Below are 27387 nucleotides of genomic sequence, written 5' to 3'. Positions count from 1 at the left end.
AGTCACTTGTGGTGATGGACAGACATTGATTAAATATAGATAGGTTAATTAAGAGGTTCAATGCAGTTTTTTAGTCAGTTCAGTTACATCAGCTGAAGATAGGAGGTTTGACACAGATAAATAACATTACTCTTCTTTGCTATTGCCTCACAGAAGTAAACTGTCACCATGAGTACGGACGCGGAGATGGCCATTTATGGCAAAGCAGCCATATACCTGCGTAAGCCAGAGAGGGAGAGAATTGAGGCTCAAAACGCACCTTTTGATGCCAAGACTGCCTGCTATGTGGCCGATGTCAAAGAGCTGTACTTGAAGGGAACAATCGTGAAGAAAGATGGTGCCAAAGTCACCGTCAAACTCCTGGACACTCAGGAGGTTTGTATCATAAAATAAGACTCAACTGAAAGTAAAGTGTGTTCTCAGTTGTAAATGTAACCAATGTCCTGTTGCAGGAGAAGGTATATAAAGAAGACGATGTCCATCCAATGAACCCTCCCAAGTTCGACAAAATTGAGGACATGGCCATGATGACCCATCTCAATGAAGCCTCTGTCCTGTATAACCTCAAAGAGCGTTATGCAGCATGGATGATCTACGTAAGACTATCTTTAAAGCGCAATAAGTTATATTGAAATCAGAAACTAAACATGGAGTTAACTGTTTATCTCTATGTTCACTTTCAGACCTACTCTGGGTTGTTCTGTGCCACTGTTAACCCTTATAAATGGCTCCCAGTGTACGATCCTGAAGTTGTAAGTGCCTACAGAGGCAAGAAGCGTATGGAGGCTCCACCCCACATCTTCTCCGTCTCTGACAACGCTTATCAGAACATGCTCACTGGTATGTCCTTATTGTAGAATTTGTACACAGTATACAGAATGATGTTTAACTGAAAGAAATGTGTTTAATTCATTTGTTTTTTATGTTCACAGACAGGGAGAACCAGTCTGTCTTGATCACGTAAGTTCATATCTGTAGAATTATTTTTTAACTCAAATATGTTGAGCAAATTCTTACAAGTCTGTGTTCATACCCAGTGGAGAATCTGGTGCTGGAAAGACTGTGAACACGAAACGTGTCATCCAGTACTTCGCCACAATCGCAGTGGCAGGAGGAGAAAAGAAGAAGGATACAAGCAAGATTCAGGTATGTTGTGATGACCCCATAGAGTCCAAGTAAAGTAGAGTATAGGTTGTGAAAGAAGGTTATTTTCTGATTTAATTTCGAAACTTGGATTACAGGGGTCACTGGAGGATCAGATTATTGCAGCCAATCCCCTGCTGGAGGCCTACGGTAATGCCAAAACTGTGAGGAATGACAACTCTTCTCGCTTTGTAAGTATGGGGTTATTTTGTACAAGACAAAATTCTTGTAAGACATTGGTTATGTGGGGAGATGACAACAATTTCTATCTTCTAAACAGGGTAAATTCATCAGAATCCATTTCGGCACAACCGGCAAACTGGCCAGTGCTGACATTGAGACATGTAAGTAATAATCCTTGTAGCAATTGCAGATGACTGAAATTCAGGACTGACCAGGTTGTGACTGATGATCAACATTTGTAGATCTGCTGGAGAAGTCGAGAGTGACATACCAGCTTGAACAAGAGAGAGGCTACCACATCTTCTACCAGATGATGACAAACCACATACCGGGGATAGTTGGTAAACAGATTAAGCTATTGCATGATTTTAAACATATGCTGATTGTTTTTTGGGAAAAACTGTCTTTAATCTTCATTATATTTTTAATCTTCAGAGGCGTCACTCATCACAACCAACCCCTACGACTTCCCCTTGATCAGCATGGGTCAGATCACTGTGGCCAGCATTGATGACAAAGTTGAGCTGGAAGCCACTGATGTGAGTAATCGAGGTTTTAATATTTAACTTATTGCATACATCTGATGTGTATGATATCCAATGTGATCTTATGAATGTATATTTCCAAATTGGAGATGTTTTGTAAAATATTTATCTTCTTAACACAGAATGCTATTGATATCCTGGGCTTCACTGCTGAGGAGAAGATGGGCATCTACAAGTTTACTGGTGCTGTGATCCACCATGGTAACATGAAGTTCAAGCAAAAGCAGCGTGAGGAGCAGGCTGAACCTGATGGCACAGAAGGTGACTATCTGAAATCATATCAAAGTGAACAGCAGAAGTTCTCAATCACACTGGTTTTGTTCTGTCATGGACACACATATATTCACAATACTACATAATAAATAATGAAACCATTTTCAGATGCTGACAAGGTTGCTTACCTGTTGGGTCTGAACTCCGCTGACATGCTGAAGGGTCTGTGCTATCCCAGAGTGAAGGTCGGAAATGAGTATGTCACCAAGGGACAGACTGTACCTCAGGTAAACATAAATAATTCATTTCTAATATCATAGTGAATATATATTTTTTAATGATGACACACACATATATATATATATATATATATATATATATATATACTAATGGCATGGTGGAGCATTCACTGAGGCCAAAGGCCTAAGTGAACAGGGAGTGTTTGGGCAGTTTTTTTAAGATGTCCAGAGATTTAAAGAGATTGAGATGTACTGGGTGTGTTATTTTTTTATTGACTATTAATTGCAAAAATACAGTAGCAGAGCATTTTACAAAACAACTATACAGAAGCCTACGGAATTTTTTATTCCATTCTTCTTCAGGTGAACAACTCAGTGACTGCCCTGGCCAAGTCCATCTATGAGAGGATGTTCTTGTGGATGGTCATCCGTATCAACCAGATGTTGGACACTAAGCAGCAGAGGAATTACTATATTGGTGTCCTGGATATCGCCGGCTTTGAAATCTTTGATGTAATCTTAATACACTTCAACTCATTATTAAAATAAGACAAATCCTTTCCTGTTGTCTATGAGCATCAGGCTGACTATTTGTCACCTCACAGTTCAACACCTTGGAGCAACTGTGCATCAACTTCACCAATGAGAAACTGCAACAGTTCTTCAACCACACCATGTTCGTCCTGGAGCAAGAGGAGTACAAGAAGGAGGGTATTATCTGGGAGTTCATTGACTTCGGTATGGACTTGGCCGCCTGCATTGAGCTGATTGAAAGGGTAAACACCAATTTTATGATTCTATTGTATGTAATTCTCCTTAAAAAACACCAGTCACTTCATGATATACTTTATCTCTCTGTACTTTCATCTAGCCCATGGGCATCTTCTCCATCCTTGAAGAGGAGTGCATGTTCCCTAAGGCTGATGACACATCCTTCAAGAATAAGCTCTATGATCAGCATCTTGGCAAGAACAAAGCATTTGAGAAGCCAAAACCTGCAAAGGGCAAGGCTGAGGCCCACTTCTCCCTGGTTCACTATGCTGGTACAGTGGACTACAATATCTGTGGCTGGCTGGACAAGAACAAGGACCCACTGAATGAGTCTGTTCTGCAGCTGTACCAGAAGTCATCAGTGAAACTGCTGGCTGGCCTGTATCCACCTGTTGTTGAGGGTATGATACACAATTAGCTGTTCAATTAAAACATATTTTAATATTGTATTACTGTTTATTCAATGTGGCAATTTGACTCTGTATGTATTCAGTTTCTCACAAAATTAATTCTACTTGAAATTATGAACAGAGGCTGGAAAGAAGGGAGGCAAGAAGAAGGGAGGCTCTATGCAGACTGTGTCTTCACAGTTTAGGGTAAGCTTTGGCATTGTAAACCAAGAAATAACATCACACATTATGTCATACAGAAATTACCTAACTTTCTGTTTTGCATCTACAGGAAAACTTGGGCAAGCTGATGACTAACTTGAGGAGCACCCATCCTCACTTTGTGCGTTGTCTGATTCCCAATGAGTCAAAGACTCCAGGTAAGATTTGAACTCTTTGGGGAATGGCATGTTTTTTTGTTAGTATGGTTTCCGTTCAGTGCTGGTTCAATGAGGAGTATAACTATTCACAAGAGTAATAATGAAATCTCTTATGAAATAGGACTGATGGAGAACTTCCTGGTCATCCACCAGCTGAGGTGTAACGGTGTGCTGGAGGGTATCAGAATCTGCAGAAAAGGTTTCCCCAGCAGAATCCAATATGGTGACTTCAAGCAGAGGTACCAATGAATATATTTATGACATTTAAAAATGTTGTCACAAACTCCAAAAAATACTTACAGAGACCAATATCTTCTTTATTAAAAGGTACAAGGTATTGAATGCCAGTGTCATTCCTGAGGGCCAGTTCATTGACAACAAGAAGGCTTCAGAAAAGCTGCTCGGATCGATTGATGTTGATCATGACCAGTACAGATTTGGACACACAAAGGTAAGCACCATGTTTCCTTTTTTTACTGTTGGTAAAATTACAGAGGAGGTTGATTTTTCTTAGTCATTTTATTTGTTTGTCTGATAATCAGCATTGTATCTCAAGGTTTATTAAATGTTCGAAGTAAGTTGGTGTAAAATTAGACCATGCACCTGGAGCAATTACTCTTCAATGGAATAATTTCGAAGCCTTTATCTTATGTGTACATTTATGAAGCATTTTTGCCTTGTGAGTCTTTAACAATTTAGGATACCTGAAAGTTCATTATATATTCTATTTATTCAGGTGTTCTTCAAGGCTGGTCTGCTGGGTACCCTTGAGGAGATGAGAGATGAAAAGCTTGCAGCTCTGGTCACAATGACTCAGGCTCTCTGCCGTGCTTACCTCATGAGAAAGGAGTTTGTGAAGATGACGGAGAGGAGGCAAGTTGAAAACAATAAATTTTGGCCAAAAAGACATGGGGTGAAAAATCTGCAAAAATTCTCATAACAACAATTTCTCCTTCGCAGGGAAGCCATCTACTCCATCCAGTACAACGTACGCTCATTCATGAATGTCAAACATTGGCCATGGATGAAGGTTTACTACAAGATCAAGCCTCTGCTGAAGAGTGCTGAAACTGAGAAGGAGCTGTCTCAGATGAAGGAAAACTATGAAAAGATGACAACTGACTTGGCTACTGCCCTGGCCAAGAAGAAGGAGCTAGAGGAGAAGATGGTGTCTCTTCTGCAAGAGAAGAACGATCTGCAGCTCCAAGTGGCATCTGTAAGTAAATCTCAGATTGTACCTGCAATTGTTCATGTTTTGTAGGTCAAATAATGATGGGCTCACACTTGATGTGTTCATACAATGACACAGGAAGGAGACAATCTGTCAGATGCTGAGGAAAGATGCGAGGGACTTATCAAGAGCAAGATTCAGCTGGAAGCCAAACTCAAAGAAACAACTGAGAGACTTGAGGATGAAGAGGAAATGAATGCTGAGCTTACTGCTAAAAAGAGAAAGCTGGAAGATGAATGTTCTGAGCTCAAGAAGGATATTGACGATCTGGAGCTTACATTGGCCAAGGTGGAGAAAGAGAAACATGCCACTGAAAACAAGGTTTGTAAATATGAAAATGTGTAGCATATCAAATTAATTCATGTTTACTATGTGTTTAATAACATTTTACTTGCAAACATAGGTTAAGAACCTGACAGAGGAGATGGCCTCTCAAGATGAGAGTATTGCTAAGCTGACTAAGGAGAAGAAAGCCCTTCAGGAGGCTCATCAACAGACTCTTGATGACCTGCAGGCTGAGGAAGACAAAGTCAACACTCTGACCAAGGCCAAGACAAAGCTTGAGCAGCAAGTCGATGATGTAAGTTTACAAAGTCACTTAGGTTGACAAAACAAGATTCTTTAGCATTATATTCACAATCTCAACGTCTCAATGTTCAGCTTGAGGGTTCTCTGGAACAAGAGAAGAAACTGCGTATGGACCTTGAGAGAGCCAAGAGGAAGCTCGAGGGTGATCTGAAACTGGCCCAGGAATCCATCATGGATCTTGAGAATGACAAGCAGCAGTCTGATGAGAAAATGAAAAAGTATCCAAATTTTGTTTCCCTCCCTATTATAAAATTACCATCATGTTTTTGGTCATGTCCAATAGCATGAATGAACTCTTACTATGAACTTTGTCGCTCTCACAGGAAAGACTTTGAAATCAGCCAACTCCTTAGCAAGATTGAGGATGAGCAGTCTATGGGATCTCAGCTTCAGAAGAAGATCAAGGAGCTTCAGGTATGAACATATTGCTTTAAACAAAACACAAAATGCTTTCAGGTTTTTGTGTTTCACATTTAATGTTCACTAAACAATAAAACATTTACTTGAAACAGGCCCGTATTGAGGAACTGGAGGAGGAGATTGAGGCTGAGCGTGCTGCTCGTGCCAAGGTTGAGAAGCAGAGGGCTGACCTCTCCAGGGAACTTGAGGAGATCAGTGAGAGACTAGAGGAGGCTGGAGGTGCCACTGCTGCTCAGATTGAGATGAACAAGAAGCGGGAAGCTGAGTTCCAGAAGCTCCGTCGTGACCTTGAGGAGTCCACTCTGCAGCATGAAGCCACTGCTTCCGCTCTTCGCAAGAAGCAGGCTGACAGCGTTGCTGAGCTGGGAGAGCAGATCGATAACCTCCAGCGTGTCAAGCAGAAGCTTGAAAAGGAAAAGAGTGAATACAAAATGGAGATTGATGACCTGTCCAGCAACATGGAGGCTGTTGCCAAAGCAAAGGTACAAAATAAATGAAATATTAGAGTATTAAATGCATTTTCTATACATAAAAAAAAAAAAAAAAAGGCATATTTGCGCTTAAATTTCAATCTTTCTTTTCTGTAAATTTTTTACTCAGGGAAATCTGGAAAAGATGTGCCGTACCCTTGAGGACCAATTTAGTGAACTGAAGACCAAGAATGATGAAACTGTTCGTCAAGCGAATGACTTGGGTGCACAGAAAGCCCGTCTCCTGACAGAAAATGGTATGCAAATGACAGCGATCTTCAGTTTGAGACAGATCAAACAGAAACTGAAAAGAAACTAATGTTTTTTATTTTCACACAAGGTGAGTTCGGCCGTCAAATTGAAGAGAAAGAGGCTCTTGTCTCCCAGCTGACGAGAGGCAAACAGGCCTACACTCAACAGATTGAAGAGCTTAAGAGACAGATTGAAGAGGAGGTTAAGGTAAGAAAACTCTCAGTGTGTCCATTGCTCGTTGAATAAGATTTAAAAGTTCTACACATTAAAAATTATTTCTTATCCTAGGCCAAGAACGCTCTTGCCCATGGACTGCAATCAGCCCGCCATGACTGTGACCTGCTGAGGGAACAGTTTGAGGAGGAGCAGGAGGCCAAGGCTGAGCTGCAGCGTGGAATGTCCAAGGCCAACAGTGAGGTGGCTCAGTGGAGAACTAAGTATGAAACTGATGCTATTCAGCGCACTGAGGAGCTTGAGGAGTCCAAGTGAGTAACATTCAAACTTATAAATTACCCGATATTTTCTTTGCATATATTTTGTACATTTAGCTGTGAAACATTACTTTACTGTCTTTATTTAATTTGATATATGTAAGAATATCTGTAAAAGTTTACAAGATATTGAAATTTTTATTGAGAAAAAATTTGCAAATGTTTCAAAGGAAAAAGCTGGCTCAGCGTCTGCAGGAGGCTGAGGAGCAGATTGAGGCTGTGAACTCCAAGTGTGCTTCTCTGGAGAAAACCAAACAGAGGCTGCAGAGTGAGGTGGAGGACCTCATGATTGATGTGGAGAGGGCTAATGGACTGGCTGCTAACCTGGACAAGAAGCAGAGGAACTTCGACAAGGTGGCCAATTCGTACAACTTTTTTTTTACTTGTCTTTGTATTGCTGAATATCTATCTGAACACAATAAATTGTCTTATTCAGGTGTTGGCAGACTGGAAGCAGAAGTATGAGGAGGGTCAGTCAGAGCTTGAGGGATCTCTGAAGGAGGCTCGTTCTCTCGGCACTGAGCTGTTCAAGATGAAGAACTCTTATGAGGAAGCTCTGGATCAGCTGGAGACCATGAAGCGTGAAAACAAGAACCTGCAACGTGAGTTCCCACTTGACAATGAGAATAATGTATTCATATTTTTTCTGTTTTAGTTCCTACCTGATTGTCTTTGATTATAATCAACACATTTTGTGTTAGTGTTTCTATTTTACATTTCAAGTCTTGACAATATATAATGTGTTTCTTTCTGCAGAGGAGATCTCTGATCTGACTGAACAGATTGGTGAGACTGGCAAGAGCATCCATGAGCTGGAGAAGTCCAAGAAGCAGGTGGAGACAGAGAAATCTGAGATCCAGACAGCTCTTGAGGAGGCTGAGGTATGTTTGTTTTATCCAGGGAGATTTTCTGAGGAGAAAAATATATCACATCCAGGACAATGCAGTATATTGGGCTAAAAGCCCTGACGTTAAGGACAAAAATCTAACTTTATGATGTCATCAGGGAACTCTGGAACATGAAGAGTCTAAGATCCTGCGTGTCCAGCTGGAGCTCAACCAGATCAAGGGTGAGGTGGACAGGAAGCTGGCAGAAAAAGATGAGGAGATGGAGCAGATCAAGAGAAACAGCCAGCGGGTGACTGACTCTATGCAGAGCACTCTGGATTCTGAGGTCAGGAGCAGGAACGATGCCCTGAGAATCAAGAAGAAGATGGAGGGAGACCTGAATGAGATGGAGATTCAGCTCAGCCATGCCAATCGCCAGTCGGCTGAGTCCCAGAAGCAGCTGAGGAATGTGCAGGCACAGCTGAAGGTATTGTCAGAAATACTGCTGTTGTACAAATTATACATAATAGTGAGTGCACCTATAGTTCATTTTTAGTTTCATTCGTATAATTTCCTGCTATCATTTCACTAGGATGCTCAACTCCACCTTGATGATGCTGTTAGAGCCGCGGACGACCTAAAGGAACAAGCTGCTATGGTGGATCGCAGGAACGGTCTGATGGTGGCTGAAATTGAGGAACTTAGAGTGGCTCTGGAACAGACAGAGAGAGGTCGCAAAGTCGCTGAACAGGAGCTGGTGGATGCCAGTGAGCGTGTTGGACTGCTGCACTCTCAGGTGAACAACTATACAGTACTTCAATCTATAAAACAAATGAAAAGTTAAGCAACATGAAATATTGATTACTTAAGTTACTTCATTTTTTCATCCTTTAGAACACAAGCCTTCTGAACACCAAGAAGAAGCTTGAGTCCGACCTGGTTCAGGTCCAGAGTGAAGTTGATGACACTGTTCAGGAAGCAAGGAATGCAGAGGATAAGGCTAAGAAAGCCATCACTGATGTAAGCCTAAGTTTTTACTTATTATCAATACTTTCTACTAATCGTTTTTTGACATTTCTAAATCAAATATTGTGTTTTCCAGGCTGCGATGATGGCTGAGGAGCTGAAGAAGGAGCAGGATACTAGCTCTCACCTGGAAAGGATGAAGAAGAACCTGGAGGTTGCTGTTAAGGACCTGCAGCACCGCCTGGATGAGGCTGAGAACCTGGCCATGAAGGGTGGCAAGAAGCAGCTCCAGAAACTGGAGTCTAGGGTAAGAGAATCATGTTATAATTATACACACATAAAAAAAGTTAAAAAAACAAACAAAAAACACTTGTAATGTAAACTGAGAATGAATTTGTCTTTTTTTCAAAAGGTGCGTGAGCTTGAGTCAGAGATTGAAGCTGAACAGAGACGTGGAGCAGATGCTATTAAGGGTGTCCGCAAGTACGAGAGGAGAGTGAAGGAGCTCACCTACCAGGTAGAGTCACTTTGACATTTAATGTGTATAGTACAAAACAAGCAAATGTAATAATATACTTCCCTTTAAAACATGCAAATCTATGTATTTTCAACTACAGACTGAGGAAGACAAGAAAAACGTTTCCAGGCTGCAGGATCTGGTTGACAAGTTGCAGCTCAAGGTGAAGGCCTACAAGAGGCAGTCTGAGGAAGCGGTAAGGGCAAAACATACATTTTTAAACAATTACAACTCAATACGACATCATTTCTCATGTGCAGTATATCTTCTGGTCATTTAACCATTCGCCCTGTTTTGTCTTCCAGGAGGAGCAGGCCAATGTCCACCTGTCCAAGTGCAGGAAGGTCCAGCATGAGCTGGAGGAGGCTGAGGAGCGTGCTGACATTGCAGAGTCCCAGGTCAACAAACTGAGAGCCAAGACCCGTGACTCCGGAAAGGTAAATCTACAATTCTGTTTGGTAAACAAATAAAAATTGGAAATTTTTGTGGCAGAAAATCACTGCAGGTTAAAGGAACCTGATCAATACTTTCAACCTGTTTGTTGGTGTTTTTCAGGGTAAAGAGGCAGCTGAATAAAGCTCATCGGCTGATCGCCTGTCTCAAATCATATAATATGAGGTGAAATATGCTGTTAAAATAAACTGTATTTTTTGCTCTGAAATTGATGTCTCTAATTTTATTTTCATCTGCCTGTTTCTTGTGAGAAACACTTTGTCCGTCCCCTCTTTTAAAGTCTCTTCCTGGGTCTTACCATCTCCATCAGAAAAGATAAACTGTTTCAGTTTTTCTCTACCTTTATCATTCAGTCATAATTTTCCAAATCAACTTTTGCCTGCATGTCGTGATGTTATCAGGTTTTACCTTGCTAGCAGTGAAACTGTTTAACTCACGGTAGCTACGGATTATTTTACCCGTGGCAACCAGGCTAACTATGCTATACATATGAATAAGGAAGATGGTGGAAGATGATTATGATGAAATTAAACACCAGCAGCATCGGACGCGCTTTGAAAACAGCCACACCATAGTTTTCGGTGTACAATCAACAGTGTCTCCTCCTATTCCAGCCCTAAGATTAGTAAAATACCAAATATCGGATGTTAAATATAAAATTAAACAAGTATTTTCAAGAATAATAATACATTTTAGTACCACGGTGAAGTTATTTCACATGACGATACTGTAATATCTTCACGTCTCACCTTTTCAGTCCGACCTTTTCTGGACGAGGTAAAAACAACATAACAACACCAGCAGCATCGGACACACGTTGAAAACCGCCACACCATAGTTTCCAATGTAAAATCAGCAACGTCTTGTCCTATTCCACCCCAAAGATTAGCAAATCCCAACTAATGCCTCCTTAAAACAACAGTCTACACGTTATATTATATAGCATGATCTATTATATATTTAAACATCAAGCTAGCCACCTAGCTTAAATTGAAAAAATGGATAACTGCATTTATACGCCACTAAGCTATGGGGTGCCGTTTGTAAAGCAGCTCATGCTGAAAATAACAGCAACATTTTGTCACATTTAGCTTCAAACCATGTTTAAAAAACTGGTGTGAATTTTTGAGAGTCACTTTTTTGCACATTTACAACAATATTTGTTGACTTAGAGATATTTTAAATATTTAAATCCAAATGTTAAATGTTACACTTAAATGTTAAATGTTAAATCTAAATGCTAAATCTAAATGTTAAATTTAAATCTAAATCTAAATGTGAAATCTAAATGTTTAATCTAAATCTAAATCTAAATGTTAAATCTAAATTTTAAATCTAAATCTAAATGTTAAATTTAAATTTAAAGCTGAATCTAAATGTTAAATCTAAATCTAAATGTTAAAACTAAATCTAAATGTTAAATCTGAATCTAAATCTAAATGTTAAATCTAAATGTTAAATCTAATTCTGTACTGTTCTCTGTGTGTACCGAAAAATAAAACTTTTTATGCTGCATATTCTGCCCCCCCCCCCCCCCCCCCTGACAAAAATTACAGTTTTCTCACAATTGTTAACACGCGTTTTTCAAAACAATAACAGCTTTCTCAAAACTGCACACAGAAAACTAAAAACCTCACACACACAATGCTGACAGGCCTCGACACTCACGTCGCCACAGGCCTCCTCCATGGCCTGGAGCAGTGGGACCCGGTCCTGTGGGCTCCGTTCATATACCTTCCACCTCCAAGCTGAAAATAATTCCTCAATGGGATTCAGGAAAGGAGAATAAGGTGGAAGGTATAGAATGGAAAAATGTGGGTGGTCCTGGAAGCGCTCCCGCACTTGAAAGCTCACATTGTCCCGGATGACAACGTGATTGATCCACTGTGGGTCATCTCTCTGGCCAGGTGGTACCAGCAGGTCATGCAGGCCATCCAGGAAGACGAGGAGACGGGCAGCGTTATAGAACCCTAGGTGGGCATGACGGTGCAAGATCCCATGGTGATTCATTGCAGCACACATTGTGATGTTCCCACCACGCTGGCCGGGGACCTCAACAATGGCCCGCTGGCCAATGACGTTTCTGCCCCGTCGCCTCCTCTTCACCAGGTTGAATCCTCCCTCATCAATAAAGATGTACTGGAACAACACATGAGCTGTGTCATGCTCCTGGATCCGCTGACACAGACAGCATGAGAATGCAAGTTACAGTATGGACACAGAGAGGTCAACACAGTGGGCTACAGTGAGACACTGTAAAAAAGGAACAATATTGGATTACAGGTACAATACATGCATGTGTCAGTGCTGAATCTCACCGTAACTCCTTGATGCGGTCTGTGTTCCGTTCGAGTGGGACCCTGAACACTTGTTTCATCCGCATGGCATTCCTATGAAGAATACGGTCCAATGTAGAGAGGCTGGTGGTCTGGACGTTTCTAAATGTAGCATGGTCAGCCAGGATCCTAGTTTTTATTTGTCTGAGTGTGATAGAGTTGTTCTCACGTACCATATCTACAATTTCAGTCTCCTGTTCGGCTGTGTAAATGCGGTGAAATTGCTCAACAGACCTGAATGTTTAGAGATTTGAGTATTTGTGTGTTGTAGGTTGATGCTTTGAGATTTTACTTGAGAAGTGTTTACAACAACTGAACATTGTGTGTAGTGTTTTGACAACAAGGTGATGTGTAATTGACATCAGAGTGTAAAGAAGGAAAGTCAGAGTAGAATGCAGGTAAGGGAGTGTGAAGTAGTGCCAATTTGGGTCGAGCGATTGGTACATGAAGGGAAGGTTGTGCAAATTGTGCCGAATTTTCACTTTTTGTGTGTTAACAACTGAGAAAAATTGTAACAAATGGCTGGACGCAGCAGGTCTGGCTGAGCTCCTGAAGCCCCTCCACCTGCAGGACGGTGACCACCAAACAGGACTGTGGCTGGTCGTAGTACAGGGAGAACCGAAGAGATCCATCCACCTGGTGCAAGAACTCGTGTTGGGGAATATACATCCAGCACCTTGTGTTGATACTGTTTACAACTTCAGTTTCCTCAGGGCTTCATCTTTGTTAATCTTAACAGAAATAGATTAAAGGGAGGTTCTCAAACACAAATTCTGAATAGTTCTCAAACAAATATTGGATCGATTCCCCTGAATCTTCTAGCGTCACCATCAGGTTGACATTAATGTTTAAGAGTGAAATATTACTATTATTATTATTAGTCCTTGACGAATCTAGCCACAATTTGTATTGAGTGTTTGTTGCTTCCGTCCGGCCGAACCTTTAATTTGCCAAGATGCGGATGTAAATATTTATCCCTGCTGTTTCAAATGTCTCACTATGATGTATTGTTGATGTTTTTAGGTTACAAAAGGGATTTGACCAAATGTGGTCACTGCTGGCTGCACAGGATAATAAAAGATATATTTATACTTAAAGTTATTTGGTGGATTGTCATGAAATTTGATACAAATGTTCAGGTTTTCTAGAGGATCATTCTTGTCTGATTGGAATTATTGAGCCCAACTTAAACAGCTTGACCCTGAAAACTGCAAAAGAGTCCCTTAAAACAAACTATTACTATTACTATTTAGGATGCACACAAACCATTTAACGACCGGCTTCATCCTCAATTGTTAATTTAAGATAAGTGTATGAAGCTTCAAATTAAGAGGAGAATCGACACATCACGTCAGGATTAAACAGAAATGTCTGTTACCTGTTTAACATTGAGCTCTCGTCTCCCTCTGCCTCGCTGGATCCGGAAGCCTGAGGCAAACAACGACTCTGCCTTTAAACCTCAGTGCTGATGTCCTCCTACTGGAGAGGGCGCACACATGCATATAATCAGTGGTGTTATTATCCACTGCAGCGCCTCCAGCTGTAATGTGACATCACAAGTCACATCTCTCCTGTGTTTGAACAAGTCTGCTCATTAATCTCTATGCACATAAACATGGTTTCCTACTTGAAGCATCTAGCCACCGATAAAATGTTTGATTTTACGGAATGAACAATCCAGAAACTTTCTACATAAGAAATATACTTATTCTCTTAATTTAAGTTCTATATATTTGGGTGTATTTGTGTTTTCTTTTGCGCTATAGTTATTTATAATAATTCATTGCAGCAAATATGGATTCCAATAGTGACCTTGAGTTAAAAAAAAAAGAAAAAAGTCATTCTCTCAAAGTATTTCTGCAGTTTGAGATACTCAAATGTGTTGATTATAGCTTTTCATTTGATATACTATTATAGTTGTGGAACTAGAACTTGTAAAAATGCAGACAGAGACATTTCGCCTGTGGTTACTGTCATTAATGTACCAATCAAACATTGATGGGATTTGTTTCCCCATCAATGTTTGACTAGGATCCACGTTGTAGTTATGCTTTTAAATATACCAATTACAGATTAGGATCAAATTACGATATTGACAATTAATAACACTTGGCTTCCTTCCAACCAAAAGGGTAACACTCAGGACTGGTGGAACTCAAACTCTTAAAAAGGCAGAAAATAGATATGAAGCCCATAAAGATGATTTAGGTTGCCACGCTTGTAAACCTGATTGAAATGAGAGCCTGTGAATAAAGCTGTATTGATTGACATTAAAGAATATCTGCTCCTTCATTTGTGCGTAAGAGGGTAAATGGAAAACAGATCTTGCAAGCTGTGACATTCACTGATGACTCAGTGGTAATAACATCCAAGGCAGCCTCTGGGACATGATTGGAGGGAACATAATACTTTCTATAAATAAAACATGCTATACAACTATAACTCATATAATTAGAGATACCAATGCATCATGTGCAACTATGCCCCTATGTATTTCCTTGGATTGACAAGAAAAGATTTCAAGATTGATACATTTAAATAAAATGTTAAATAAACAAATAAAGGAAAAAAAAACTGTTTTAGGACATTTTCAAAATATGTCTACAGAAACTCCTCCACACCCTATTTGGCATCAGTCACATATATAGCTTCAGCTGTCTAAGCAAGTTAGTTCCAATATAAAGGGTCCAACAAGACACACCAGCGTGGTAGCAGACCTCCGAAGACTCCTGCTTGAGGTAGACTCATCTTCTGTCTGTTAGACAGCTTTCATTGACAATGTCTTTAAAATATTAATTAATCAGCAGTGGTTGTTTAACAAATGTAGGTTTAACACTATCATCATTAACTGAAAATGTGGTCTATGATTTCAACAGGATTGTGGAATATAACCGATCTTGAAGAGAGAGGGTCAGGTAAAGGCAACTGTTTTTTTTAATGAACTTTGAACTTATTTCATGCAAAAGATTTATTCAAGTTTTCCAGTTTTTGTTCAGAGAGTTGTAAAGGTTATAGTTATTCAGATCAATATAAACTAAACACAGGTCAAGTCACTGGTGGGGATGGACGGACATTGATTAAATATAGATAGGTTAATTAAGAGGTTCAATACAGTTTTTTAGTCAGTTCAGTTATATCAGCTGAAGATAAGAGGTTTGACACAGATAAATAACATTACTCTTCTTTGCTATTGCCTCACAGAAGTAAACTGTCACCATGAGTACGGACGCGGAGATGGCCATTTATGGCAAAGCAGCCATATACCTGCGTAAGCCAGAGAGGGAGAGAATTGAGGCTCAAAGCGCACCTTTTGATGCCAAGACTGCCTGCTATGTGGCCGATGTCAAAGAGCTGTACTTGAAGGGAACAATCGTGAAGAAAGATGGTGCCAAAGTCACCGTCAAAGTCCTGGACACTCAGGAGGTTTGTATCATAAAATAAGACTCAACTGAAAGTAAAGTGTGTTCTCAGTTGTAAATGTAACCAATGTCCTGTTGCAGGAGAAGGTATATAAAGAAGACGATGTCCATCCAATGAACCCTCCCAAGTTCGACAAAATTGAGGACATGGCCATGATGACCCATCTCAATGAAGCCTCTGTCCTGTATAACCTCAAAGAGCGTTATGCAGCATGGATGATCTACGTAAGACTATCTTTAAAGCGCAATAAGTTATATTGAAATCTCAAACTAAACATGGAGTTAACTGTTTATCTCTATGTTCACTTTCAGACCTACTCTGGGTTGTTCTGTGCCACTGTTAACCCTTATAAATGGCTCCCAGTGTACGATCCTGAAGTTGTAAGTGCCTACAGAGGCAAGAAGCGTATGGAGGCTCCACCCCACATCTTCTCCGTCTCTGACAACGCTTATCAGAACATGCTCACTGGTATGTCCTTATTGTAGAATTTGTACACAGTATACAGAATGATGTTTAACTGAAAGAAATGTGTTTAATTCATTTGTTTTTTATGTTCACAGATAGGGAGAACCAGTCTGTCTTGATCACGTAAGTTCATATCTGTAGAATTATTTTTTAACTCAAATATGTTGAGCAAATTCTTACAAGTCTGTGTTCATACCCAGTGGAGAATCTGGTGCTGGAAAGACTGTGAACACGAAACGTGTCATCCAGTACTTCGCCACAATCGCAGTGGCAGGAGGAGAAAAGAAGAAGGATACAAGCAAGATTCAGGTATGTTGTGATGACCCCATAGAGTCCAAGTAAAGTAGAGTATAGGTTGTGAAAGAAGGTTATTTTCTGATTTAATTTCTAAACTTGGATAATAGGGGTCACTGGAGGATCAGATTATTGCAGCCAATCCCCTGCTGGAGGCCTACGGTAATGCTAAAACTGTGAGGAATGACAACTCTTCTCGCTTTGTAAGTATGGGTATATTTTGTACAAGAATAAATTATTGTTAGACATTGGTTATGTGGGGAGATGACAACAATTTCAATCTTCTAAACAGGGTAAATTCATCAGAATCCATTTCGGCACAACCGGCAAACTGGCCAGTGCTGACATTGAGACATGTAAGTAATAATCCTCAAAGCAAGTGTAGATGACTGAAATTCAGGACTGACCAGGTTGTGACTGATGATCAACATTTGTAGATCTGCTGGAGAAGTCAAGAGTGACATACCAGCTTTCTCAAGAGAGAGGCTACCACATCTTCTACCAGATGATGACAAACCACATACCGGGGATAGTTGGTAAAGAGATTGAGACTTGCACAATTGTAAATGTACATAAGAGTTATTCTGTGAAAAACTCCAACTAAAATTTTTTTTATTTTCAGAGGCGTCACTCATCACAACCAACCCCTACGACTTCCCCTTGATCAGCATGGGTCAGATCACTGTGGCCAGCATTGATGACAAAGTTGAGCTGGAAGCCACTGATGTGAGTAATCGAGTTTTTTTCATATTTAACTTATTGCATACATCTGATGTGTATGATATCCAATGTGATCTTATGAATGCATATTTCCAAATTGGAGATGTTTTGTAAAATATTTATCTTCTGAACACAGAATGCTATTGATATCCTGGGCTTCACTGGTGAGGAGAAGATGGCCATCTACAAGTTTACTGGTGCTGTGATCCACCATGGTAACATGAAGTTCAAGCAGAAGCAGCGTGAGGAGCAGGCTGAACCCGATGGCACAGAAGGTGACTATCTGAAATCATATCAAAGTGAACAGCAGAAGTTCTCAATCACACTGGTTTTGTTCTGTCATGAACACACAAATATACACAATACTACATAATAAATAATGAAACCATTTTCAGATGCTGACAAGGTTGCTTACCTGTTGGGTCTGAACTCCGCTGACATGCTGAAGGGTCTGTGCTATCCCAGAGTGAAGGTCGGAAATGAGTTTGTCACCAAGGGACAGACTGTACCTCAGGTAAACATAAATAATTAATTTCTAATATCTTAGTGAATATATATTTTTTTAATGATGACACACACATATATATATATATATATACTAATGGCACGGTGGAGCATTCACTGAGGCCAAAGGCCTTCGTGAACAGGGGGTGTTTGGGCAGTTTTTTTAAGCTGTCCAGAGATTTAAAGAGATTGAGATGTACTGGGTGTGTTATTTTTTTATTGACTATTAATTGCAAAAATACAGTAGCACAGCATTTTACAAAACAACTATACAGAAGCCTACAGATTTTTTTTTTCCATTCTTCTTCAGGTGAACAACTCAGTGACTGCCCTGGCCAAGTCCATCTATGAGAGGATGTTCTTGTGGATGGTCATCCGTATCAACCAGATGTTGGACACTAAGCAGCAGAGGAATTACTATATTGGTGTCCTGGATATCGCCGGCTTTGAAATCTTTGATGTAATCTTAACACACTTCAACTCATTATTAAAATAAGACATATCCTTTCCTGTTGTCTATGAGCATCAGGCTGACTATTTGTCACCTCACAGTTCAACACCTTGGAGCAACTGTGCATCAACTTCACCAATGAGAAACTGCAACAGTTCTTCAACCACACCATGTTCGTCCTGGAGCAAGAGGAGTACAAGAAGGAGGGTATTATCTGGGAGTTCATTGACTTCGGTATGGACTTGGCCGCCTGCATTGAGCTGATTGAAAGGGTAAACACCAATTTTATGATTCTATTGTATGAGATTCTCCAAAAAACAACAGTCACTTCATGATATACTTTATTTCTCTGTACTTTCATCTAGCCCATGGGCATCTTCTCCATCCTTGAAGAGGAGTGCATGTTCCCTAAGGCTGATGACACATCCTTCAAGAATAAGCTCTATGATCAGCATCTTGGCAAGAACAAAGCATTTGAGAAGCCAAAACCTGCAAAGGGCAAGGCTGAGGCCCACTTCTCCCTGGTGCACTATGCTGGTACAGTGGACTACAATATCTGTGGCTGGCTGGACAAGAACAAGGACCCACTGAATGAGTCTGTTCTGCAGCTGTACCAGAAGTCATCAGTGAAACTGCTGGCTGGCCTGTATCCACCTGTTGTTGAGGGTATGATACACAATTAGCTGTTCAATTAAAACATATTTTAATATTGTATTACTCTTTATTCAATGTGGCAATTTGACTCTGTATGTATTCAGTTTCTCACAAAAATAATTCTACTTGAAATTATCAACAGAGGCTGGAAAGAAGGGAGGCAAGAAGAAGGGAGGCTCTATGCAGACTGTGTCTTCACAGTTTAGGGTAAGCTTTGGCATTGTAAACCAAGAAATAACATCACACATTATGTTATACAGAAATTACCTAACTTTCTGTTTTGCATCTACAGGAAAACTTGGGCAAGCTGATGACTAACTTGAGGAGCACCCATCCTCACTTTGTGCGTTGTCTGATTCCCAATGAGTCAAAGACTCCAGGTAAGATTTGAACTCTTTGGGGAATGGCATGTTTTTTTGTTAGTATGGTTTCAGTTCAGTGCTGGTTCAATGAGGAGTATAACTATTCACAAGAGTAATAATGAAATCTCTTATGAAATAGGACTGATGGAGAACTTCCTGGTCATCCACCAGCTGAGGTGTAACGGTGTGCTGGAGGGTATCAGAATCTGCAGAAAAGGTTTCCCCAGCAGAATCCAATATGGTGACTTCAAGCAGAGGTACCAATGAATATATTTATGACATTTAAAAATGTTGTCACAAACTCCAAAAAATACTTACAGAGACCAATATCTTCTTTATTAAAAGGTACAAGGTATTGAATGCCAGTGTCATTCCTGAGGGCCAGTTCATTGACAACAAGAAGGCTTCAGAAAAGCTGCTCGGATCGATTGATGTTGATCATGACCAGTACAGATTTGGACACACAAAGGTAAGCACCATGTTTCCTTTTTTTACTGTTGGTAAAATTACAGAGGAGGTAGATTTTTCTTAGTCATTTTGTTTGTCTGATAATCAGCATTGTACCTCAAGGTTTATTAAATGTTCGAAGTAAGTTTGTGTAAAATTAGACCATGCACCTGGAGCAATTACTCATCAATGGTATAGTTTCAAAGCCTTTATCTTATGTGTGCATTTATGAAGCATTTTTGCCTTGTCAGTCTTTAACAATTTGGGATACCTGAAAGTTCATTTATATATTCTGTTTATGCAGGTGTTCTTCAAGGCTGGTCTGCTGGGTACCCTTGAGGAGATGAGAGATGAAAAGCTTGCAGCTCTGGTCACAATGACTCAGGCTCTCTGCCGTGCTTACCTCATGAGAAAGGAGTTTGTGAAGATGACGGAGAGGAGGCAAGTTGAAAACAATACATTTTGGCCAAAAAGACATGGGGTGAAAAATCTGCAAAAATTCTCATAACAACAATTTCTCCTTTGCAGGGAAGCCATCTACTCCATCCAGTACAACGTACGCTCATTCATGAATGTCAAACATTGGCCATGGATGAAGGTTTACTACAAGATCAAGCCTCTGCTGAAGAGTGCTGAAACTGAGAAGGAGCTGTCAGAGATGAAGGAAAACTATGAAAAGATGACAACTAACTTGGCTACTGCCCTGGCCAAGAAGAAGGAGCTAGAGGAGAAGATGGTGTCTCTTCTGCAAGAGAAGAACGATCTGCAGCTCCAAGTGGCATCTGTAAGTAAATCTCAGATTGTACCTGCAATTGTTCCTGTTTTGTAGGTCAAATAATGATGGGCTCACACTTGATTTGTTCATAAAATGACACAGGAAGGAGACAATCTGTCAGATGCTGAGGAAAGATGTGAGGGACTTATCAAGAGCAAGATTCAGCTGGAAGCCAAACTCAAAGAAACAACTGAGAGACTTGAGGATGAAGAGGAAATGAATGCTGAGCTTACTGCTAAAAAGAGAAAGCTGGAAGATGAATGTTCTGAGCTCAAGAAGGATATTGACGATCTGGAGCTTACATTGGCCAAGGTGGAGAAAGAGAAACATGCCACTGAAAACAAGGTTTGTAAATATGAAAATGTTAAGCATATCAAGTTAATTCATGTTTACTATGTGTTTAATAACATTTTACTTGCAAACATAGGTTAAGAACCTGACAGAGGAGATGGCCTCTCAAGATGAGAGCATTGCTAAGCTGACTAAGGAGAAGAAAGCCCTTCAGGAGGCTCATCAACAGACTCTTGATGACCTGCAGGCTGAGGAAGACAAAGTCAACACTCTGACCAAGGCCAAGACAAAGCTTGAGCAGCAAGTCGATGATGTAAGTTTACAATGTCACTTAAGTCGACAAAACAAGATTCTTTAGCATTATATTCACAATCTCAATGTCTCAATGTTCAGCTGGAGGGTTCTCTGGAACAAGAGAAGAAACTGCGTATGGACCTTGAGAGAGCCAAGAGGAAGCTCGAGGGTGATCTGAAACTGGCCCAGGAATCCATCATGGATCTTGAGAATGACAAGCAGCAGTCTGATGAGAAAACGAAAAAGTATCCAAATTTGGTTTCCCTCCCTATTACAAATTACCATCATGTTTTTGGTCATGTCCAATAGCATGAATGAACTCTTACTATGAACTTTGTCACTCTCACAGGAAAGATTTTGAAATCAGCCAACTCCTGAGCAAGATTGAGGATGAGCAGTCTATGGGATCTCAGCTTCAGAAGAAGATCAAGGAGCTTCAGGTATGAACATAATGCTTTAAACAAAACACAAAATGCTTTCAGGTTTTTGTGTTTCACATTTAATTTTCACTAAACAATAAAACATATACTTGAAACAGGCCCGTATTGAGGAACTGGAGGAGGAGATTGAGGCTGAGCGTGCTGCTCGTGCCAAGGTTGAGAAGCAGAGGGCTGACCTCTCCAGGGAACTTGAGGAGATCAGTGAGAGACTAGAGGAGGCTGGAGGTGCCACTGCTGCTCAGATTGAGATGAGCAAGAAGCGGGAAGCTGAGTTCCAGAAGCTCCGTCGTGACCTTGAGGAGTCCACTCTGCAGCATGAAGCCACTGCTTCCGCTCTTCGCAAGAAGCAGGCTGACAGCGTTGCTGAGCTGGGAGAGCAGATCGATAACCTCCAGCGTGTCAAGCAGAAGCTTGAAAAGGAAAAGAGTGAATACAAAATGGAGATTGATGACCTCTCCAGCAACATGGAGGCTGTTGCCAAAGCAAAGGTACAAAATAAATGAAATATTAGAGTTTTAAATGCATTTTCTATACATTAAAAAAAAAAAAATTGCATATTTGCGCTAAAATTTAAATCTTTCTTTTCTGTTCCTTTTTTCTCAAGGGAAATCTGGAAAAGATGTGCCGTACTCTTGAGGACCAATTTAGTGAACTGAAGACCAAGAATGATGAAACTGTTCGTCAAGCGAATGACTTGGGTGCACAGAAAGCCCGTCTCCTGACAGAAAATGGTATGCAAATGACAGCGATCTTCAGTTTGAGACAGATCAAACAGAAACTGAAAAGAAGCTAATGTTTTTTATTTTCACAAAAGGTGAGTTCGGCCGTCAAATTGAAGAGAAAGAGGCTCTTGTCTCCCAGCTGACGAGAGGCAAACAGGCCTACACTCAACAGATTGAAGAGCTTAAGAGACAGATTGAAGAGGAGGTTAAGGTAAGAAAACTCTCAGTGTGTCCTTGCCTCGTTGTATAAGATTTAAAAGTTCTACACATTCAATAATATTTCTTATCCTAGGCCAAGAACGCTCTTGCCCATGGACTGCAATCAGCCCGCCATGACTGTGACCTGCTGAGGGAACAGTTTGAGGAGGAGCAGGAGGCCAAGGCTGAGCTGCAGCGTGGAATGTCCAAGGCCAACAGTGAGGTGGCTCAGTGGAGAACTAAGTATGAAACTGATGCTATTCAGCGCACTGAGGAGCTTGAGGAGTCCAAGTGAGTAACATTCAAACTTATAAATTACCCGATATTTTCTTTGCATATATTTTGTACATTTAGCTGTGAAACATTACTTTACTGTCTTTATTTAATTTGATATATGTAAGAATATCTGTAAAAGTTTACAAGATATTTTGATTGAGAGAAAATTTGCAAATGTTTCAAAGGAAAAAGCTGGCTCAGCGTCTGCAGGAGGCTGAGGAGCAGATTGAGGCTGTGAACTCCAAGTGTGCTTCTCTGGAGAAAACCAAACAGAGGCTTCAGAGTGAGGTGGAGGACCTCATGATTGATGTGGAGAGGGCTAATGGACTGGCTGCTAACCTGGACAAGAAGCAGAGGAACTTCGACAAGGTGGCCAATTCATACAACTTTTTTTTACATGTCTTTGTATTGCTGAATATCTATCTGAACACAACAAATTGTGTTATTTAGGTGTTGGCAGACTGGAAGCAGAAGTATGAGGAGGGTCAGTCAGAGCTTGAGGGATCTCTGAAGGAGGCTCGTTCTCTCGGCACTGAGCTGTTCAAGATGAAGAACTCTTATGAGGAAGCTCTGGATCAGCTGGAGACCATGAAGCGTGAAAACAAGAACCTGCAACGTGAGTTCCCACCTGACATCGAGAATAACGTATTAATATTTTTGTGTTTGAGTTCTTAACTGATTGTCTTTGATTATAATCAACACATTTTGTGTTAGTGTTTCTATTTTACATTTCAAGTCTTGACAATATATAATGTGTTTCTTTCTGCAGAGGAGATCTCTGATCTGACTGAACAGATTGGTGAGACTGGCAAGAGCATCCATGAGCTGGAGAAGTCCAAGAAGCAGGTGGAGACAGAGAAATCTGAGATCCAGACAGCTCTTGAGGAGGCTGAGGTACTTTTGTTTTATCCAGGGAGATTTTCTGAGGAGAAATAATTACAAATCTGGGACAATGCAGTATATTGGGCTAAAATCCTGACGGTAAGGACAAAAATCTAACTCTATGATGTCATCAGGGAACTCTGGAACATGAAGAGTCTAAGATCCTGCGTGTCCAGCTGGAGCTCAACCAGATCAAGGGTGAGGTGGACAGGAAGCTGGCAGAAAAAGATGAGGAGATGGAGCAGATCAAGAGAAACAGCCAGCGGGTGACTGACTCTATGCAGAGCACTCTGGATTCTGAGGTCAGGAGCAGGAACGATGCCCTGAGAATCAAGAAGAAGATGGAGGGAGACCTGAATGAGATGGAGATTCAGCTCAGCCATGCCAATCGCCAGTCGGCTGAGTCCCAGAAGCAGCTGAGGAATGTGCAGGCACAGCTGAAGGTATTGTCAAACATACTGCTGTTGTACAAACTACAGTATATTGAGTATATTTTGAGATTCATTCGTGTATTTTCCTGCTGTCTATTCACTAGGATGCTCAACTCCACCTTGATGATGCTGTTAGAGCCGCGGACGACCTAAAGGAACAAGCTGCTATGGTGGATCGCAGGAACGGTCTGATGGTGGCTGAAATTGAGGAACTTAGAGTGGCTCTGGAACAGACAGAGAGAGGTCGCAAAGTCGCTGAACAGGAGCTGGTGGATGCCAGTGAGCGTGTTGGACTTCTGCACTCTCAGGTGAACAACTATACAGTACTTCAATATATAAAACCAATGAAACGTTAAACAACATGAAATGTTGATTACTTAAGTTACTTCATTTTTTCATCCTTTAGAACACAAGCCTTCTGAACACCAAGAAGAAGCTTGAGTCTGACCTGACTCAGGTCCAGAGTGAAGTTGATGACACTGTTCAGGAAGCAAGGAATGCAGAGGATAAGGCTAAGAAAGCCATCACTGATGTAAGCCTAAGTTTTTACTTATTATCAATACTTTCTACTAATCGTTTTTTGACATTTCTAAATCAAATATTGTGTTTTCCAGGCTGCGATGATGGCTGAGGAGCTGAAGAAGGAGCAGGATACTAGCTCTCACCTGGAAAGGATGAAGAAGAACCTGGAGGTTGCTGTTAAGGACCTGCAGCACCGCCTGGATGAGGCTGAGAACCTGGCCATGAAGGGTGGCAAGAAGCAGCTCCAGAAACTGGAGTCTAGGGTAAGAGAATCATCTTAGGATTATACACATATAGACAAAGTTAAAAAAAAAACATCAAAAACTTGTAATGTAAACTGAGAATGCATTTGTCTTTTTTTCAAAAGGTGCGCGAGCTTGAGTCAGAGATTGAAGCTGAACAGAGACGTGGAGCAGATGCTGTTAAGGGTGTCCGCAAGTATGAGAGGAGAGTGAAGGAGCTCACCTACCAGGTAGAGTCACTTTGACATTTAATGTGTATAGTACAAAACAAGCAAATGTAAAAATATACTTCCCTTTAAAACATAAAAATCTATGTATTTTCAACTACAGACTGAGGAAGACAAGAAAAACGTTTCCAGGCTGCAGGATCTGGTTGACAAGTTGCAGCTCAAGGTGAAGGCCTACAAGAGGCAGTCTGAGGAAGCGGTAAGGGCAAAACATTAATTTTTAAACAATGACATGACGACAATGACATGACGACATCATATCTCATGTGCAGTATATCTTCTGGTCATTTAACCATTCGCCCTGTTTTGTCTTCCAGGAGGAGCAGGCCAATGTCCACCTGTCCAAGTGCAGGAAGGTCCAGCATGAGCTGGAGGAGGCTGAGGAACGTGCTGACATTGCAGAGTCCCAGGTCAACAAACTGAGAGCCAAGACCCGTGACTCCGGAAAGGTAAATCTACAATTCTGTTTGGTAAACAAATAAAAATTGGAAATTATTGTGGAAGAAAATCACTGCAGGTTAAAGATGTTTGAAAGGAACCTGATCAATACTTTTTGTTTCTTGGTGTTTTTCAGGGTAAAGAGGCAGCTGAATAAAGCTCATCGGCTGATCGCCTGTTTCAAATCATATAATATGAGGTGAAATATGCTGTCAAAATAAACTATATTTTTATAAATTTATTGATGTCTCTAATTTTATTTTCATCTGCCTGTTTCTGCTGAGAAACAATTTGTCCGTCCCCTCTTTTAAAGTCTCTTCCTGGGTTTTACCAATAAGCTGTAGTTATTTAGATGCATATCAGCATGATTTACTCACCAATAATTTTCAAAATCAACTTTTGCCTGCATGTCGTGATGTTATCAGGTTTTACCTTGCTAGCAGTGAAACTGTTTGAACTCACGGTAGCTACGGATTATTTTACCCGTGGCAACCAGGCTGAGTTAGACAAAGAGTGTAGACTAAACTGCAAAGAATGACCGTGAAGAGCATTACAAACTAATCTTACTTTCGAATAACTTATAACCCAAAATATCACAACACATATCAAGCTCATAAACATCACACAGAATCGAATAAACAGTCTTGCTTAGCTAATATAATTATTAAGCCCAGTTATGTTACCCGTCCTTGGAAAGGGAAAAGAGGTTGCTGTGCAGTGGGCAGTTCGTCCTGCCAGTTTCCTTAGCGAGATGACCCGGGAGCTGCACCTCTGCGCTCCTCTCGTTGGATGTGGAGAAAGGATGCGAGCTGGAGAAATCAGGGATCTTCCCTCGCCGAAGCAGGAAGAGAGGCTGGCAGCCTTCCTCCTTGGAAGGTTGGTGAAAAGAAAGAAGCGGGGGAGAAGTGATCTTATATTGGCCCGGTGACCTCACAGGTCATGGGGGCCAGAGTGACCAATTGGAGTTGACCCTGGTGGCTTTTTCACACCGTGGTTTAAAGCTTTTGCTACCCATGAAGGCCGAAGAGGAGGCCTGTGTTTTCACAAGAACCATGTTCCAACAAGTGTGAGAATACGTACGGTGAATGGATTGCACTTGAACCATCGCATAGTACAGACAGAATTAATATTGCACAGTTGAAAAGTGAACCTGACTTAAATAGCAGTCCATAATGGGTGCGTGTAGTTATACTGATTAAATAATATACACTCCTGATCAAAATCTTAAGACCAGTTAAAAAATTGCATGAATTTGCATTTTGCACTGTTGAATCTTAGGAAGGTTCTAAGTAGAGTTTCAAAATGCAAAAAGAAGAAATGGGAACAAGAGCCCAAAAGATGTGAGCAGGCAATTTATTGAAAACAACAATTTAACTGAAGTAGGCTGTTCATCACCTGATCAAAAGTTTAAGACCACAGCTAAAAAAAAAAAAAAAACCCTCCTAAAACAGAAATTAAAGTGTCAAAAACTGACTCAAAACAGACTGAGTAGCTCCACCATTATTGTTGATCACTTCAAAAACTCGTTTTGGCATGCTTGATGCAAGTGTTTCCAAAAGGCTAGTGCGAATGTTGCGCCAAGTGGTGAAGGTGGTTTCACGAAGGGCATCCACTGTCTGGAACTGAAGTCCATTTTTGTAAACTTCCCTTGCCATCATTCCCCAAATGTTCTCAATTGGATTAAGATCAGGGGAACACGCAGGATGGTCCAAAAGAGTGATGTTATTCTCCTGGAAAAAAGTCTTGGTCTTGGTTGGTTGTGAATTGGAGCGTTGTCCTGCTGAAAAACCCAGTCGTTACCACACAGACGAGGGCCCTCAGTCATGAGGGATGCCCGCTGCAACATCTCCACATAGCCAGCTGCTGTTTGACGCCCTGCACAACCTGGAGCTCCATTGTTCCATTGAAGGAAAACGCA

The 27387-nt window shown here is 40.8% G+C and overlaps 2 protein-coding genes across 4 annotated transcripts; both read left to right on the top strand.

Moving 5' to 3' along the window:
- Window positions 1-168: 168 nt before the first annotated feature.
- Window positions 169-10201, top strand: LOC128443907 (myosin heavy chain, fast skeletal muscle-like). 2 transcript variants are annotated; one of them, XM_053426118.1, is made up of 39 exons: window positions 169-351; window positions 453-596; window positions 684-840; window positions 933-960; window positions 1038-1146; window positions 1242-1334; window positions 1424-1487; window positions 1569-1667; window positions 1762-1865; window positions 1994-2132; window positions 2253-2371; window positions 2687-2836; window positions 2929-3099; window positions 3195-3495; window positions 3626-3690; window positions 3776-3863; window positions 3985-4102; window positions 4191-4314; window positions 4600-4736; window positions 4824-5079; window positions 5173-5415; window positions 5498-5674; window positions 5755-5900; window positions 6006-6096; window positions 6195-6584; window positions 6703-6829; window positions 6913-7031; window positions 7113-7309; window positions 7486-7669; window positions 7752-7917; window positions 8072-8196; window positions 8321-8629; window positions 8735-8938; window positions 9037-9162; window positions 9245-9415; window positions 9521-9625; window positions 9726-9821; window positions 9931-10062; window positions 10181-10201. In XM_053426118.1, exons 1-39 carry the CDS (start codon window positions 169-171, stop codon window positions 10199-10201), a joined length of 5778 nt encoding a protein of 1925 aa, XP_053282093.1. The 2 variants fall into 2 exon arrangements, with proteins under 2 accessions (XP_053282093.1, XP_053282092.1); XM_053426117.1 differs by having other exon boundaries at window positions 169-375.
- Window positions 10202-15630: 5429 nt separating this feature from the next.
- Window positions 15631-25626, top strand: LOC128444252 (myosin heavy chain, fast skeletal muscle-like). 2 transcript variants are annotated; one of them, XM_053426611.1, is made up of 39 exons: window positions 15631-15813; window positions 15915-16058; window positions 16146-16302; window positions 16395-16422; window positions 16500-16608; window positions 16704-16796; window positions 16886-16949; window positions 17031-17129; window positions 17216-17319; window positions 17450-17588; window positions 17709-17827; window positions 18128-18277; window positions 18370-18540; window positions 18634-18934; window positions 19065-19129; window positions 19215-19302; window positions 19424-19541; window positions 19630-19753; window positions 20036-20172; window positions 20260-20515; window positions 20609-20851; window positions 20934-21110; window positions 21191-21336; window positions 21441-21531; window positions 21630-22019; window positions 22136-22262; window positions 22346-22464; window positions 22546-22742; window positions 22913-23096; window positions 23178-23343; window positions 23497-23621; window positions 23744-24052; window positions 24145-24348; window positions 24447-24572; window positions 24655-24825; window positions 24930-25034; window positions 25135-25230; window positions 25349-25480; window positions 25606-25626. In XM_053426611.1, exons 1-39 carry the CDS (start codon window positions 15631-15633, stop codon window positions 25624-25626), a joined length of 5778 nt encoding a protein of 1925 aa, XP_053282586.1. The 2 variants fall into 2 exon arrangements, with proteins under 2 accessions (XP_053282586.1, XP_053282585.1); XM_053426610.1 differs by having other exon boundaries at window positions 15631-15837.
- The last annotated feature ends 1761 nt before the right edge of the window (window positions 25627-27387 follow it).

This window comes from Pleuronectes platessa, chromosome 7 (assembly GCF_947347685.1).
Source record: "Pleuronectes platessa chromosome 7, fPlePla1.1, whole genome shotgun sequence".
NCBI classification, from domain to species: domain Eukaryota; kingdom Metazoa; phylum Chordata; class Actinopteri; order Pleuronectiformes; family Pleuronectidae; genus Pleuronectes; species Pleuronectes platessa.
This window is presented reverse-complemented; position numbering and strand designations above follow the sequence as displayed.

What these genes read in the sequence shown, in the direction of transcription:
- LOC128443907 (XM_053426117.1), top strand. Translation starts at nt 169, where the DNA reads ATGAGTACGGACGCGGAGATGGCCATTTATGGCAAAGCAGCCATATAC. An exon ending in AGGATACAAGCAAGATTCAG is followed by an intron (nt 1,147 to 1,241) that starts GTATGTTGTGAT and finishes CTTGGATTACAG; the next exon opens with GGGTCACTGGAGGATCAGAT. An exon ending in TGAACCTGATGGCACAGAAG is followed by an intron (nt 2,133 to 2,252) that starts GTGACTATCTGA and finishes AACCATTTTCAG; the next exon opens with ATGCTGACAAGGTTGCTTAC.
- LOC128444252 (XM_053426610.1), top strand. Translation starts at nt 15,631, where the DNA reads ATGAGTACGGACGCGGAGATGGCCATTTATGGCAAAGCAGCCATATAC. An exon ending in ATGCAGCATGGATGATCTAC is followed by an intron (nt 16,059 to 16,145) that starts GTAAGACTATCT and finishes GTTCACTTTCAG; the next exon opens with ACCTACTCTGGGTTGTTCTG. An exon ending in AGATTGAAGAGGAGGTTAAG is followed by an intron (nt 22,465 to 22,545) that starts GTAAGAAAACTC and finishes TTCTTATCCTAG; the next exon opens with GCCAAGAACGCTCTTGCCCA.